Source organism: Cygnus olor, chromosome Z (assembly GCF_009769625.2).
Source record: "Cygnus olor isolate bCygOlo1 chromosome Z, bCygOlo1.pri.v2, whole genome shotgun sequence".
In the NCBI taxonomy this organism is placed as follows: domain Eukaryota; kingdom Metazoa; phylum Chordata; class Aves; order Anseriformes; family Anatidae; genus Cygnus; species Cygnus olor.
Genome location: NC_049198.1, coordinates 29,538,471 through 29,554,435, shown reverse-complemented (window position 1 = coordinate 29,554,435; position 15,965 = coordinate 29,538,471). Strand labels below are relative to the sequence as shown.

Sequence of the window (15,965 nt, the reverse complement as noted above, 5' to 3'; positions counted from 1 at the left end):
TGAAAAAAAGCAGTCCTTCCATGAGCACAACAGGCTAGAGTTTTCAGTGTTGCTAACAGAAGAGGTTTATACTTCCCAGCAGAGTACAAACCTGGCATGGGAAGAAATCACCTGATCTTAAGCACTTAATTTTTACTAGATGGTGCAAGTTAGGGCAGTCCCCAAGCTGCTATACATTGCATGTGAAGCTAAGCACTGCATCACAAAGCTGCTTCTGATTCTCTGACATCTATCTGATTTCGTATGTCAGCAAGGTCATGGCAAGCCTTGTGTGGATTCATCTTAGCTGAATCCAGTGGCTATAACTGTGTATTTGAAGGTACAATACATAGATATCCAAGCAGATGTGATGTTAGGGAGATACTTTCTTTTCTCTTTCTCAAGTAAAATCACTGGCAGCCTTGTCACAGTGAAACAAAAGAGGTTATAAAAGGCTATAAATGCTGTACTTCAGATCTCTTAGCAGCAGTAAGTCCACTTTGTGCTGGGGGAATTAGCTGCAAGTGGCACTGGAGAGGCAACTCCCATCTATACCCAAAGTGCTATGATGAAAACCTTAACGTTACTGATAAGTTGTTTTTTGCTGAAACAGCAGTCTTCCAAGAGCAGAATAATGACAGAAATAGTTTCCATGTGAGCACCTCTCTTTAATCTTGTTGTGCCTATCTTAGTAGAGAACACAGCTCACCAGAGCCAGTACTCTTTGAAAAGAATATGCCAAATTCAACCCTGTGCCATTACTTTGCTACGTGATGACTATCTCAGATGCGAAGTTGTTGCATTTTTTGAAAACTGGTATTGTAGAAGTTACACCCAGCATGCAATATATTCAGAGTTAAATAAGGTATTTTTAGGCATTCCTGTAATGGGAAGTAAAACAGATAAGTGCCTGGAATGGAAAAGGCTCATATCTTCCTCTAAGAAAAGTTAAAATTACTGTTTAAATATAATCTGCAGGGAAATCTGGCTGAACTTCATTTTCACTTTTGCTTCTGAATTCCTCCTAAATAAAATTCTGTTGAGTAATCAGCTCAGATGTAAAACTCCTTATTGTCATGTAGCTACAGCATCACAGTTCATAGTTTTTCACCTGGATTACTTATAGAGTTTTACATAGACTCTACATTAATATTTGCTTCCATGATATAATGTTGATTTACTGTTTATTTTTTGTTTGCTTGTTTAGTTTTGTTTATTTGTTTTTAATGTCTGTACTTTGATTTAACTTCAACCTCCCATTGGTTTTGTGAAATGAAATATGTTCCATATATTGCCTTGCTGGTGGGCACTTGTGTTAATTTCCAGTTTAATATGTTAGAAGGTTTGGAAATGAGATACTTGCATATGAATGTCTCCACATTAAAGATGTTTAGACACAGGACAGCATGTACAGCCTTTATTTAAATTCCCACATTCATGAGACCATACCAGTTAACAAAAGCATTCTTGAAAAAAAATTCATTGAGCAACAATATGCCCAAACATAAAGTGAATCAAAGACACTCAGAAAACCTTTTCCCAGTAGTAAACCATATTTAATAACAGCACAATTCTCAGTAACTTCAGGATACTGTGTTTGAAGAAGCACAGCTGTCCATTAATCTAGTGCGAACAAACTCCCACAAGTTCATTGTTCATCTGAAGCTAAAGTGCTGTAACATTCTTCTGAAGTCCTCAGAAACAGATATAAAAAGTGCAAATTCCAGCATGTGAGATGAGGAGTTCTCACAGACTCACATTCCCACTGTCTTCAGAAAATGTGGCAGTTGACAAGTATGCAGCCTCAGTTTGAGGGCTATAGTCATCTCCTTAGAAAAAGAAGAAGAAAAAGCATTACTTTTAAAATCTACAATAATACAAGCAAATAAATCACTTGATTTTAACAATTGAGTGATAAACACTGAGGACCCTATCTTCATTACATGTGAGTTCTGGGTATGCTGAAGTACAGTGACTCCTTAAAGCTGCTGTTAACTCTAAAGGCATCCAGTTGCAATCATTTTAGAGGGAAGAATTCTCTCTCTCTAATCTGTGATCCAAATTCTGTATTTTCTATTATGTCAAAGCTGTCACTGACAATCAGTCATGCAAATGAAATAACAAAACTGAAATCTGGTTAGATAGCATCCACGGGAATGCTTGTTAGTAAAATCTGTGCAGCTGAAGAAATGTTTGCAGAACTGGGACTTCAGTGATGAGGTAAAACGGTCTGCATCTTCAGTGCTGGTACAGCTCAAGCTGTAAATTAAAATGATAACATGAACAATCCTTGTTCCTGTAACCAAGGCCATGTGGGTCATTTCCAAGGCTCTCTGGTAAAGTATCTGTGGCTTTTGTGCTTCAACTGCATACTCATCATGGAAAAAAGGTTCTTTCCAGTGTTTCTTAAAAATATATGGTGCTGAGAAATATAAATGTTTGTGCAACATGCAGTAAGTCATATGACAAAGATTTTCGGTCATTAAAATGAAGAAGTAAAACAAAACCACAAAAAGCAGCTACCTCTCCTTTAATTTCTTCATTTCAGTAAGTGCTAAGAGGAGACCAATGCTTACAAAGCGAAAAAAATCCTACAACAGTAACACAAAAAGCCACAGAAAGCCAGTCTGTGTTCAGACAACGTGCACTGAAATTATGTCTGGGCATGCACCAGAGCTGTCCTCCAAAACACTGCCTGCCTCAAACTTTTCATTTGCACATGGCCTGGTTCCACTGTAGTTTCACACCACCATACGGAAAGTGAAAAAGGGCCTTTGACTACAGCAAGTCGTGATTTGTGAACAGGTGAAAGTGCTTTTCTGAAAGTGTCATTTTGTGTATGAGATCTACTGATGCTGGTGGGTGGGATGGCTAAGGGTGAAAGGCATGCACCATGACTGGAGGTGAAATGGAAGTCAGTGAAGATGTCATTCTCCATCTCCAATTCCCAGTTTTTATTTCTCCTACAAAGTTTTCTTTTTAACCTGGTGATTTTCCAATGCTTTTTTTTTTTTTTTTTTTTAGTAGTGAGAAACCAGAGTGGCTTCTCAAGTAAATCCTGTCCTTGGAAAAGCCCAAACCTCTCTGTGTGTCCAGAAACCACTCTGTGTTATTTCCTCAGGTCCTCCATCAGATGTATCACAGTTTTGCTCCAGTTTTGCCCCTTGCACAGCGGTAGGGTAGTCATTTGTCTTCCTGGAGTACATCAGGTAGCCTTGGGGCAGTCCTCAATAGACATCCCTGGCGGCTGCACCAGGGAATTACAGCTGTACCTGGTATCACTGTAACTGACACTGACCACAGCCTCTCTCCTGACAATACAATAATCTATCAGACTTCTATTTATAGTTAATTAAAGTGATTTATATATGTAGGTGTTTTAAGAGCTTTCTTATATTGCTTTACAGATTTATTTTTCTCTTTTATTTTTTTCTCCAGTTCAGTGTTAGTACAGGATAGTCACATGCATCCTGATGCTATTAGAAATTACCTTTCCTTTGCCATGTAATAATTCCTGGGTGTCTAGGAAAGTCACATACTAAGACGAGAAGTGGCTCAGAAGATCATCTAATGCTCCAGAGAAATCGGATGTCATTTTATTTACTGACAAAACTTGTGGCTTGAGCCAAAAACATAACAGACAATTGCTACAAAAAAGCTTTATGCCTTCCAAAACAACCAGCTTTCCCTGTGCATCCTACCCAACTGAGAATACTAGAACAGCAATTATTGTATAGGAGTGTACACAGAGATATATATGCAGGCTATCAGTGGCAGGGAATAAACATTCATTATTTTTACATAGAATGTGAGAAGGTCATTAAGTTAGATTTATAACTTAAAGAGTATTGATACTAGAGTTTTAGAAAATTTAAGAAAAGTTTAAATTTAAAACTAGCCTCTAATTTGATGTAGCATTATTTAAGTTGCTGTTTATAGATTTACATAGCTCTTACCTGTAAGGAAGAAAAAACTGTAACCATAAACATAAAAAGTTATGACTTACTGTTCTCATCTGTCAGGCTAGGGTTCAGTTTTCCCGTCTGTTGAAGTAAATGTAAACAAATTTGTAAACAAAAAAACTTAAACATTTCAAAATTTGAAAGACGCTATAATTAAACAAACTTTTATATTAATTAGGGCTTTAAACACATTTAAATTTTTATTGTTAATCCATACTAAATATATATAATTCCCTACAGTTCTTTTGTTTTACAAATTTTGGACCAAATTCTGAAGAACTTAATAGCAAAGCTTCTGTCAATCTAATTTTGTTACAATAATTACATTTGTCTGAGTTTATTGTAGTCCATTCATATGTAAGAAAATACTAAAATAATTGCCTGTTTGCATTATTAAGTTTCAAGTATTGCACTTTCAAGACAGGAAAAAAAACAAACACTATACATAATAGTTCCACAACGTAGTACAGCTGGACACCATTTTAGCTAGACAGCCTTAATGAAGGCTGTAAATAAAAGTTCTATGTCAAGTGTTGTAGCTATGGTGCCTTCGTAGCCAAGATGAATAACAGCAAGACAAAGGCTGTAAGGAGAGCTAATGCCTTTTGTCAACTTGTTGGTATGGATGAAAAAAATATGTATCAGCAAACTATGTTTTTACAGCCCTCCTCACCCAAGTCAAAACTTGCTTGTATCCTTTACAGAACTGTAGATGTTCAAATAAAAATATACATCCATACACCTCGTCTCACCTAAGTGAAAGGTGAGAAAAATAAAGCCCAGCTCATATAAGGCAAGATCTCATTTTGGAACAGAGTTTCTCTAGAAATAAAATGTGGCCAAAGTCCAAGAAGCATTTCTAGGGTTATTAAAACTTCCAAGATTTCATTCACAGGAAAATAAAAAATAAGAGAAAAATCCACTGTCTGAAGTAAAATGTACCTTTTTTTTGGTATGGCATTTCTTGAACGATTTTCTCTTTTGAAAGATTATGAATGCAGAAAGAAGGACTGTTACTATCACACATGTGGCGATGATAAATAAGATCAGGGATTTTTGTCCACTGTACAGTGTACTCAATAAAGCTGTCAAAATAAATAAATAAACAAACATGAATAGAAAGTAAATTTATAACTTACAAACAGGAATAGTTTATAAAGTTACCAATTCTGATTCTCCAAAGTCTTGCTCTGACTGAACATAGGATTCTTAACATTTATCAAAATGTGGTGTTTAACATTTTATGAATACTTCATTCTGCAATACTACTATAAGAATATCTGCAATACACGAGTCATGTCTTTCATTTTCATGGCATTTGAGCAAGCACTACTGCAATTTATCTATATCCTATTTGAAGAATGATTACTTAGAAGTCTAGATCAGGAAAGACAGCCATGAAGATTAAAAAAATTAATCAGCAAAATAATGGGAGTCACCCTAAAACTAAAATACACCAGAAAATGATCGGCTGTTTTTTTGTGATGTGAGCTAGTCTAGGTTTCAAAGACATAAATAACACTGACTTGTTTCTTTTCCAGAGCATCAGTATTACATTGCTTGCTAGAATCAAATTCTGGTGATGGGTAATAGGTCACGATGTATATAGCAAAGCACATAATCATTTTCAACACTCCCTCTCTCTCTCATACAAGTTCAAGGTGATATGAACCTAAAGTGGAAAAGTGAGCTGAAGATTCTTCATTCAGTTCTTTATTCCAGAAAATGCAGCTGTAGTTCTCACTCATGTTTGGCTTGAACATGAGGACGCTGGTGACATTGTAGAGGCCATCTGCAGTCAGCATGTAGGTGGTATTTGCAGACCCAGTGAGACTGATGTTCTTCTCATTTTGCCAGAATACCTCTGCCAGAGGAAAGCCTTCTGACTGACATATAAAAACAAACTTTTCTTCATTCCCTTTTCTCATTACTTGAGTGTTTATTATCCTGTAGGATGCTGCATAAGAACAAGCGGAGTGAAATTATTTTATGCAATAATATTAATTTTTCCACTTCACTTTCCCACCTTCCCTTTATTGTCATAGTACATCTGCGTCTGTAACTGAAATGGCAAAGGAAATTTTGTAGAACAACTCCGTAGTATTAGTTCAATCCTTCTCAGGCCCACAGTGACAGGGCTTACTCCACTACTCTGTCCAAGGCAGCAAATAACACTGGATTTGTATTTCATCAGCACAGAAGAAATACGTGAAATCTCATGGGGCTCTATTTCCCCATCCTGAATACACAAAATTGTAGTTGTAGTACAAAAGAAATCATTCAGGCCACTTCAAGAAAAAGGTTGTTTTTACTGTTTGTGTTTCCATGCTTTATAAACAGGCATATTTTCATCATATGAGAACAAAAAGGACTTAGAATTTCTGTAAGATCAACTCAGAGGGAATGAGATAGGCCTTAAAAATGGCTGTGTCTGTTTTTGTGTTTGACAACGTTTGTTATTCAAATGCTTGCATGGGAAATAAATGCTGCCTCGTACCACACAGACATACAGCAATTGGTGGGAAATGCCAGAGGCCTTTCGAAGGACTGTTCTGCAATGTTATCCAGTCATGTATGCATTTATTGCTGATGTCCATTTGGCTTTGATAAACACTTAAAATCACGTCCTTGTCCCGGGAGCTGCAGTCACTGTGGGTATTCCTAGCCACCTGGGTACTTTCAGCAGGGCTCATAGGTGAATTAAAGCACATCTGAAAAATGCTTGGGAATGGCCAGAGGTGGCCCAACAGGGCAGTGGGGTGGGGGGACCACAGAATAGGGTGTGGGGATAAGATGGAGGGGCCCCCAGAGAAGCTCAGCTGCCATTGAACCAAGGGCTAGCTGTCACTGAGATAAGTGCTTTGGTGCACCTGGGGGCTGAGCACAGCATCTTGGTGAGAGACTTAGCCACAAATTCCTGCCAATTCTTGATTTCCTGCTAGTCTGTAGGAATTTAGTTGAGACATCTCAATGAGTATGCACGCACTGTCTTTCAACCACTAACCTGTTACTTCCAAAGTAATGTACTTGTAGTCAGCGCCCTGGTAGTCAATAAGACAAAGGTATGATCCTGCATCTGTGACCTTTACGCTGGTAATTTGAAGGATAGCTCGTCCCAATTTCAATTCGTCGTGTAACAGTGCTGCTCTTCCCATGTAATCATGATGCTGGGATGGAGGGAGTGCTTGCCCCTTGTGAAGTGTGTACACGTCTCTTGATTCTGACTGACCTTGCCTCTTCTGCTCCCAGACAACACTTAAGAGTCCCAGGTTCAATGAGCCATTCACAGGGAATCTGCATTCCATGGTCACATTGCTCCCATACACAGCAACGTACAGCTGCTGAGGAACTTCAACTGTAAATAAACCTAAGGTAGGAAAAGAAAACATGTTTTGTTTGCTGTACTAAAATACATTCTGATTTTTTTAAGCTTGGGCAAGCAGTTTTCATATAGTCGGGCATATAGTTACTAGTTTGACTGAAAGCTTTAAGCATTTTTATTCCCATTCACACTAGCATTTTTACCATGTCAGTCTTATCTATAGAAAATCATCTCTATTCTGTATTGCTTACAGAGTCTGAAAGATAAGGACAAGACAAGCAATTTTTTTCCCCACATTTTAGAATTAATTTAACGCTGAGTTAGTGATTACACACTAAGCACTTTTCTGAAATTAAATCTGTATGTGTATGTTCTTGTAAGTTTTCATAAAAGTGACAATTAATTATGTAAATACTAAGCTTAGTTTTTTTATTTTTTAATAAGTGAAAATCTGGTATAACTCCTGAGAAACACATACATTTGCATGAGGTAAGTAAGTGTAACATGCAAGAATTGCTACGCAGAAACTGTGGTCTTCCACAAGCATGAGACCACGTGAGTATCATTTGATCCCACACAACCTCAGAAATGTACAACACTATTACAAAAATATGCCAAAACAATTTTCCTAACCATTCACCAAACCTGAAATTCATATTGTTATGAATAGTTTATCATTTTAAAGTGTACTTGATAAAGGAAGGCTATTTATAATTCTTCATTCAATATACCTTGTTACTACCTTCTATACTGGATTTGCCATATATTGGTATATTTAATTCAGAAACACTTGGTCATACTGACAGTGACATTCAAAAGAGAAGTTCATGCAACTGCTCATGCATTTATTGATTTTTAATCATCTGTTTGTGAAATACTCACAGGGAAAGCTTCAATTCCTATTAGCAATGTTTATTCATTTTAATACAACAGTATTTAATACAGTTGATACACTGTTTAATACAACAGAAAAATCATATAAAGAACTGCCAAGCTTTACCCATTTATATTGTTATTTGTCATTTTGTGTCTGCACAGAACATTCACTAACCTAAGATAAGTTAAATAAGGAGTCTACATTGCTATGTATTTGGCTCAAGATAATTAGAAAAAAGAAAGAGGAAGACTTATCCCTAGCAATCATAATAATACTGAATTTTTCAATGAATACAAAGTGTGCAGATGGGGAACAGAGCTGGCTCTTGCTGCTTACAGCTGGCCTTAGGCTGGGAACCTGTAGCTCTCTTCTTGCAATTCCCCATTTTGCACTGCCACCTCACCAGGAATCCACTTCACAAGGAATCCAGTTTACTCTGCAAACTCCTTTGTGCACGGTGGCCACCCAGGGGCCAGGTACAGAATTATTGCAATTTTATATGCAGTGTTCCTCACTTATTTTTCTCCCCTCATGGTCCCCTTGTAGGTTTTAGTCAAGCTGCTCCTGCTACAGGGATAGATGGATAAGGTTGCTGTAGTTTGCAATTGGCTTACGATGTTTTCTCATTATCTTTCTCACAGCCATGTAATTCAGGACACCTCCACTGCCAACACACCATGCTTTCTTCTTGAATGATCATGGAAAGTGATGGACATCTGTCCTGTGCTCAATGTTTACCCAATGCCTTCTGTGAGACATTGCAAAGCACAGGCCCCAGATGCCACCAGCCATTCACATAATTATTGCTGGAGATGCTGCAACCCACGCTCTGAGGGCATAGCTGTGTCGTTACATTGGTCCTAGTGATGAGATTGAAAGGCAGTCCAGTTCCTCTCACCTGAAACCACCCAGAGCTGCATTTCCAGCAACAGCATTGTCAGGATTTGGAACATTTTCTCGGGTGGATCTGAAATAAAAGAATTGCAACTTAACAACAGCTACCTTCTCTTGCAGAGGTGTACTAGAATGCTGTCACTAAAAGCCTTTCAACCCTACAGAACACCTCACACCTATTAAAAAAAAAAAAAAAAAAAAAAAGCTACCACTAGAAACAAGGAAAATCCTGATTAAAACAACCTATTCTCATACACAGAATATGAACTACTGAGTTATATCAGTGAAGGGAGAAAAAGCATTTTTACAATTTTATCCTTGAGGTTTTCAATATCTGAAACTTGCAGACAGACTTAAATAATCTGATGGGGTATTACTTTTACAACAGCCTCACGAACTTCATATAGATTCTGTACCTATGAATAACAGAAGCAATAGCATTTGGCTTCTCACATGTCAGGGCATTATAAACACACACAAGCAGACTTCTTTAACTGCTTGTACTAATTCCTGATCTAGCTTACAGATCACCTGATCTAGCTTAAAAAAGATCACTGATCCTGATTTTGTTTCATCTCAGTTTTGCATACTTCTTTGAGTATACCTGTTATCTGGGTTTATTATCTGAGTTCTTTAACCTCACAACCAGCAGATACCTGGCACTCAACATGTGGTACTGGAAATCTCAGGGCGGGGTAAATTAAAGCAGGGCTGTGTGCTGCTGATTTTGCACATAGTAGTGCATGGCATGTATGAGGTACCTTGCATTGCTGACAGTAAACCAACAGCCTTTAAAGGAGAAAGTCCAGTCTTACAGTTACTGTCTTCCTTTTCCAGTAACAAGGAAAATACTGTTAGAACTTTTGTATACAAATCATCCTAACTAAAACAAAAACAATCAAACAAGAAAACCTAGGGATATTTGTTACTAAACAAAAGAGACAATAGATAAGAATGAAGAATTACTTTTAACAAACAAGCTCTCATATCATAGTCTGAAAAATCTCTCTTTTCTTCAGAAGAAAAAAAAAATCTTTCTGGATATCTCTGAAACAGATCCAGAAATCAGCATAAGGAAGTAAAGAAGAGAAGGAACAATTTTAGACTTCCCCAGAGCTTACTGGAGAAGGTTTTAGATTTTACTTCCCTGTTCATTTGCAGCTCAGCTTGAAACATTCTGGCTCTGATTTTCTCAGGTGCTGCATTTCTCTGATTGCTTCCACCTTTGAGCTTTCAGTACCTCAAGGTTTTATCAAAGTTAGCAACTGATATTAGGGGACTTTTCCTGGAAATAGAGACTTTAAGCTGTTGATACCACAAAGGTGGATGGACAACTGTAGAGAGCAGGTTAATTACATGTAAATGAAAGCTAGTTACCTTTTCAGAGGACTAAGATGACATTATTCAATGTGTGATAAATCATGATAATTTTAGTTGTATGAGAAAGGAGCTGATAAGTAGTATCAGCATTAATATTTCCATTTCTTGAATGCAGAAAGAAAGATCCTGTAGTGCCTTTACAGCTGGGTTAAATTTCACATATTTAGTACTACACAGAAATTTACCACACTCAACCTCCTGCTATGCTCACACACAGCCTACCTAGAAGCAGGTGAACACAGGGCGAAGAAGTGAAGGAAGAATGGAACAGTATCTCACACTAACACTTAGATCCTTGGCTTAGCCTTGTATGGGATACTTGTGGTGAATCTGCTCTCTTTTTATACCTCTGGGTACATCGAAAGTGCAAAGCACATATCTGGTATAAAATAGTGGATGGGACTTTTTAAAATACATGTTACTGACAGTAGTAGAATAGAACAAAAAATACAGGAATACATAATTAAACACCAGCAGATGGAAATCATAATTATTATTTATCAAATAAGAACAAGTCTTGTCAGACCAGAAGGATTAGTGTGAGAAGAGCATAACACACACCATAGATAAGTAGAAGAAGCCAAACAGAGAAATATGTTTTCATTTGTTATACTGAAAGCAGAGCCCTGGAATGCTTGTGGGAATCTGTAAGCATCTGCACTAATCTTTCGTTATTCCCATGATCTTACTAGCAGGCATCAACCCGTTGCACTTCCTCAGTGCAATCTACCTGTGCAAACTAATAATGTAGCTGCACCAGGCATCCTGGCACATTCCCATAAAAGATAAACAGATAAATAAAAATCTCCACCAGCAACTGGAAAGTATTTTTATCTGAGCTGACTGTATCAGCCATTCATTCTGTTACACAACAGCAATCAATTATTTCCTATCTTTTGTAAAACGTACAGCATGTCCTGTCATGCAATGGTCTCTGTACACAACTATCCTAACAGGTTCACATGCAACACTTGTTCTCAGATGGCAACAGCATTTCCTTTCAGCAAAAGGCCATTTATAAAGCATATTCATCATCTGTCTGTTACAACTTCATACAGATACAACAAATAAACATTACGCCCTAAAAACCAGCAACTACTGGTTCTGGATTTGGAATCCACATATGAGAACATGAGGAAGTTGTGTGACATTTCAACAGCAATTCAGATCCTCTCAGTAAATGAATTTCCCAGACCAACCTGCAGAAGAAAAAGCAAGTTTTCACACAGTGCTGTGTGATTGTGAAAACAAAGCTGAGGAAAGCTTTGAGTTTTGAGGTTATGTAAACCATAGCACCACACATCTAAAAACTATTATGACTTTTTATGACTTGTAACAGTTCCAGTTGAGTGGGAACAGTGAAAACAAAGTCATGGCAATATGACTGGGAAAATGGAGAAATGTAATCTTTTTTTATATAGCTTTCTTATGTTACTGAAAGTACTAAGTTAAAACCCATGCTTTACTTTTCTTGGTCCAAAAGGAACATATTCTGATAAATTTTCTTACTGAGTGCTGAGTGAAACCCTGAGGGAGGTGACAACAAATTGCTAAAATCCCACCACTAGGTCAAAAGTACAATAGGTATAGGTTTCATCATTTTGATTTGCTTGATCATGCCTATAACTTGAGTCTTGGCCCCAGCTGACATACCCACAGGGATCACAACACTTATCTGTAAAAACAGAAGTAATTTTTGGCCAAAGGAATGCACCAGATCACACAAAATCTGAAGCAGTTTCCCTAAATTTTCCAGGTAATGAGAAAGATGTTTCTTGTTCCCTCAAAAATTTTAGACCCAACATTCCCGTTTCAAATATCACAAGTTAGGTATTTTAGGCCACAATACTATTTTCAACATACTATTTCATTTTCTATATAGATTCCATTCATTTCTCTAGACAGGAAAAAAAAAAAAAAAAAAAAAAAAAAAAAAAAAGAGGTGCTTATCCTAGCAGCTGTATGGTATAAAGATGCTTTTATGAGGCAGAAGAGGTGGCAAAATGGGAAAACTCTGATTCAAACTCAAACATCAAACTCTGATTCAGCCATGGAGCTACCAAGCAAAAGCTGGGATATTAGCTTAATGTAGCTATGCTTCCTATAGACTTACTTGGCACATGTATGCCTCCTGGATTTTATTCTGGGTGAACACTCAATGTTGCCAAGAATGAAGAATTTGCAAGAAGCTTGGTAAGCAAAGGAACATGGAAATCAAAGACTATTTTCACAGAATCACGGAATGTTCGATGTTGGAAGGTACATCTGGAGGTCCAACACCCCTGCTCAAGCAGGGCCACCCAGAGCAGGCATCTTTGCAATCTACTCCTAAGTAATAAAGATTGAGGTCTACTTCCATGTAACGTGAACTGTGAATTCAGTTTTATTTCTTTCATCCATGCATCTGAAAGATCACAGTGTTTTTCTCAGATAAAAGGAACGTCTTAGTACAAGACCTCAGTAGAAGACCCCCTGGCACCACCAATGCTTAGTAGCCTTGCTATGCTTACTGCCACATGAAGGATAACAAAGGATCCTGGGAAGGACAGAGCCTGCTTTACGCTCTCCACTAAACAAACACAACCCGGGATACAGCCACTGATTCAGGACCCTTACAGTCTAACAAATCATGCATAACCCTTTCTTGGAAACATCATTTCAAATTTTGTTGTTGTTGTTGTTGTTGTATTCCAGAGAATGGATGATTAGTATGCACATTAAGCATTGATGTAATGACAGTTTGCAGCACTAAGCAAGAAGAGTGTTATAGACCGAGGGCATATCTTTCAGTAGAAGAACCAGAACTGTTGGAGAACCTAAACATGTTTCCAAGCTCGTCTTCAGGTTTAAAGCAGAAGTCAAAAGTACTTGCAAGTTCAGAATAATAGCTGAGACTTCAGTCTGAAAGATTAAAGGATTAAAGAACTAAGAAACCATTACTTGGTACCTCTGAAGTAGGTACTGCAGACAGGTGGACCCTGTGGACCAGCCTAGCACATTGGTAGTGCCTGCAATTTTACTGCGTGCTGCTGCAGCAGGTAACACACAGTATTTTTGTACTGCAAAGTTATGGCCATCACAAAGCACAATGTAATGCACTCTAGAAATATCGCAGAAAGACAAACTCAGCTGAACACCTGGGCTCTGTTCAGCCAGAAGGAAGCATGATATCAATACCAGGCTCATATGATTATACCACTTCTCATGCCTGTGCTCGTTTGTTTTGAGGTAATTCAGACCCTCCTGCATGAAACAGAGTTGTATGCTCATTTTTTGTATGCTCATTTTGAAAACATACTATTTTCTTATACATATAAGTAACACTGCATAAGATTGTGGGGTTCCAGTCATTGTTTGCTTTGTCTTTCTCTGCTACTGAAACTCTTTTGTCTTCTGTGTTTTTATATGCTTCACAAATCTTTCTTCTAGCCTTCTCACATCTGCAAAAATTCACAAGCTTTTCCACATCCTCATGAAATGACTAAACTTTTTTTTTTTCCCATTCAGCAAAGGATCCAGCTTCTGTGTCTTTAAGCTTAAAATCTCATTTAAAATAATAATAATAATATCATTATTAGATACTCCTATAAACTACATCTATCCTATATCTTACCAGCATACAGAATGTACTCTATTTCCATTTGAGGTATTTTATTTAAAAAAAAAAATCTTAATAAAGTAAAAGCTAACATTTGTTCAAAGTCTATTTCTCAGGCCTTTCCCATTAAGTCTCCGTCCTATGGACTCAGACATCTGCCCTCATTCTCTGTAACCCCTCACCCACATGCCCTCTCACCTGTTGTTTGCTCTCAGCTGTTGCACCCTTATTGCAGTCCCTTGTCTGCCTCACTATGCAGTCAAGCTAGTACTAGCCCATTGCTTCGTCTCTGAAGTTCACATCACCTGTGACAGCCTATTTGCATCATTTCAGTATGCTCTCCATCTCACTTCAGCTTTCAGGTGAGAGGATAACATTTCTCAGTTCCTTCTTTGTTGTTTCTTGCTGTTACTTTTCACTCTCACTGCATTGTTTACCATGTGCCTATCACTACAATTGCAGTATACAAATTGCAAATACAACTAGCGCCTATTTTATCTGTCATTTTTTTTCCAATGTAAAATATAGCAATACTAATAAAATCTCAAATTAAATAATGAATTGTCACAGAGGTTAGGATAAGATTGGACTGAAATCTTTGTTAAAGAAAATGTCATTAACTACATTAAAACTAATGCAGATGTGCATTCTAGAGAATATGTCCCTTCCAGTTATTAGCAACAGCACTGTACAATACAGGCTAACATTTCAGTGTGATTTCCAGCTTTACAAAAAGAGAGAATTTTCCTGGGAATGCAGAATGTGAAACTCCACAGACATGTTGTATAATCAAAACAGCCCTGCAGATGCTAAGGCATTAATAACAACCAAATGAAAGTAACCAAAAACATACAGACAGAAATATATACATTGTTTTGTTTTTTTCTCCTTACAGCTCTTCCCTGATATTCAGAATGAAAGATTTACAAACAGCAACATCCCAGTTCATAAGTTATAGATGTTCACTAGCACCACTGTTCTGTCTTTGCCTATGACAGTCACAAGACTGAGTTGGAGACTCAGGTTCAGTTTCTAAAACTCTTCCTTCTCCGAGGTCTGAAGTTACATGGACCTGTGTTTTAGGATCTGGGACTTATCCAGTCTCTGGTTCAAAATCCACTCCCTGCAAATCCTTTGAAAATAAAATTAATTTAAGCAAATGTTAAGAATCTAGAGCAAATCTGCAGTCCATCAGCTAGAAGTAGAGTAAATATAGATCTGCATTTTATCAGTGTTATACTCACATGGGGTATTTATGCAACCATTGGAAGAATCAGAAGGTTCACATAACAGCGAGGACTGTCAAAGTTTTACACACAAAGCAGCTGTATCCTATTTGCATGATAGCAATGGCTACTCATCCAGCTCTCATAACCAGTTTAACATAAGCATCAACAATGAAGCTTGTGTTCTTATTCAAGCTTTATGCCACAAAGCAAGTGACTGTGTTAAAAGGAAACCACCAAGTTTCTTAGGAATTTATGAGCAGTTCCAGTTTCATTTTGATGCTTCTTTACGAAAGTACTCTGAGTTCAATGCTGAGAACATGCATCCAAACAAGTTTATTCAAAGCATTATGCAGAGTTTATAGGCTCAAATTATGCTTTTAATTACACTCATAATTTTTTACCGGATTTATACCCACTTAGGGCAGTATACAGCCCTGGATTTTGAACTTGCATTTACTAGGATTGTTCTGCATTCCTGAAACCACCAAGTTATATCATCTTAATTTTTACCAGAATAATTTTTAAAAACTTCCTCAAGGGATTACCTAACATTTGCAGAATACATTTGCTGTTTGTTTTCATCCATTTTCATCTGTATCCCAATCTGTAAAAAAGCAACCTTTCACAAAGAAGCTAAGCAAACATTGGTGCCCAGATGGGTTGTGGAACCTCCATCCTTGGTAATATACAAAACTTGACAGGACAAAGCCTGATCAATTGGATT

General features: G+C 37.4%; 1 protein-coding gene across 4 annotated transcripts; it reads right to left on the bottom strand.

The window, feature by feature from the left end:
- Window positions 1–1,364: 1,364 nt before the first annotated feature.
- Window positions 1,365–15,423, bottom strand: PDCD1LG2 (programmed cell death 1 ligand 2). 4 transcript variants are annotated; one of them, XM_040541695.1, is made up of 7 exons: window positions 15,257–15,423; window positions 9,039–9,107; window positions 6,946–7,308; window positions 5,614–5,898; window positions 4,884–5,026; window positions 3,986–4,022; window positions 1,365–1,808 (listed from the first exon to the last, which is right to left on the bottom strand). In XM_040541695.1, the coding sequence occupies exons 2-7, from the start codon at window positions 9,091–9,093 to the stop codon at window positions 1,726–1,728; spliced, it is 966 nt and encodes a 321-aa protein (XP_040397629.1). In that variant the 5' UTR covers window positions 9,094–9,107; window positions 15,257–15,423; the 3' UTR covers window positions 1,365–1,725. The 4 variants fall into 4 exon arrangements, with proteins under 4 accessions (XP_040397629.1, XP_040397630.1, XP_040397628.1 ...); XM_040541696.1 differs by lacking the exon at window positions 15,257–15,423 and adding an exon at window positions 14,211–14,494; XM_040541694.1 differs by lacking the exon at window positions 15,257–15,423 and adding an exon at window positions 14,028–14,112.
- Window positions 15,424–15,965: the final 542 nt, after the last annotated feature.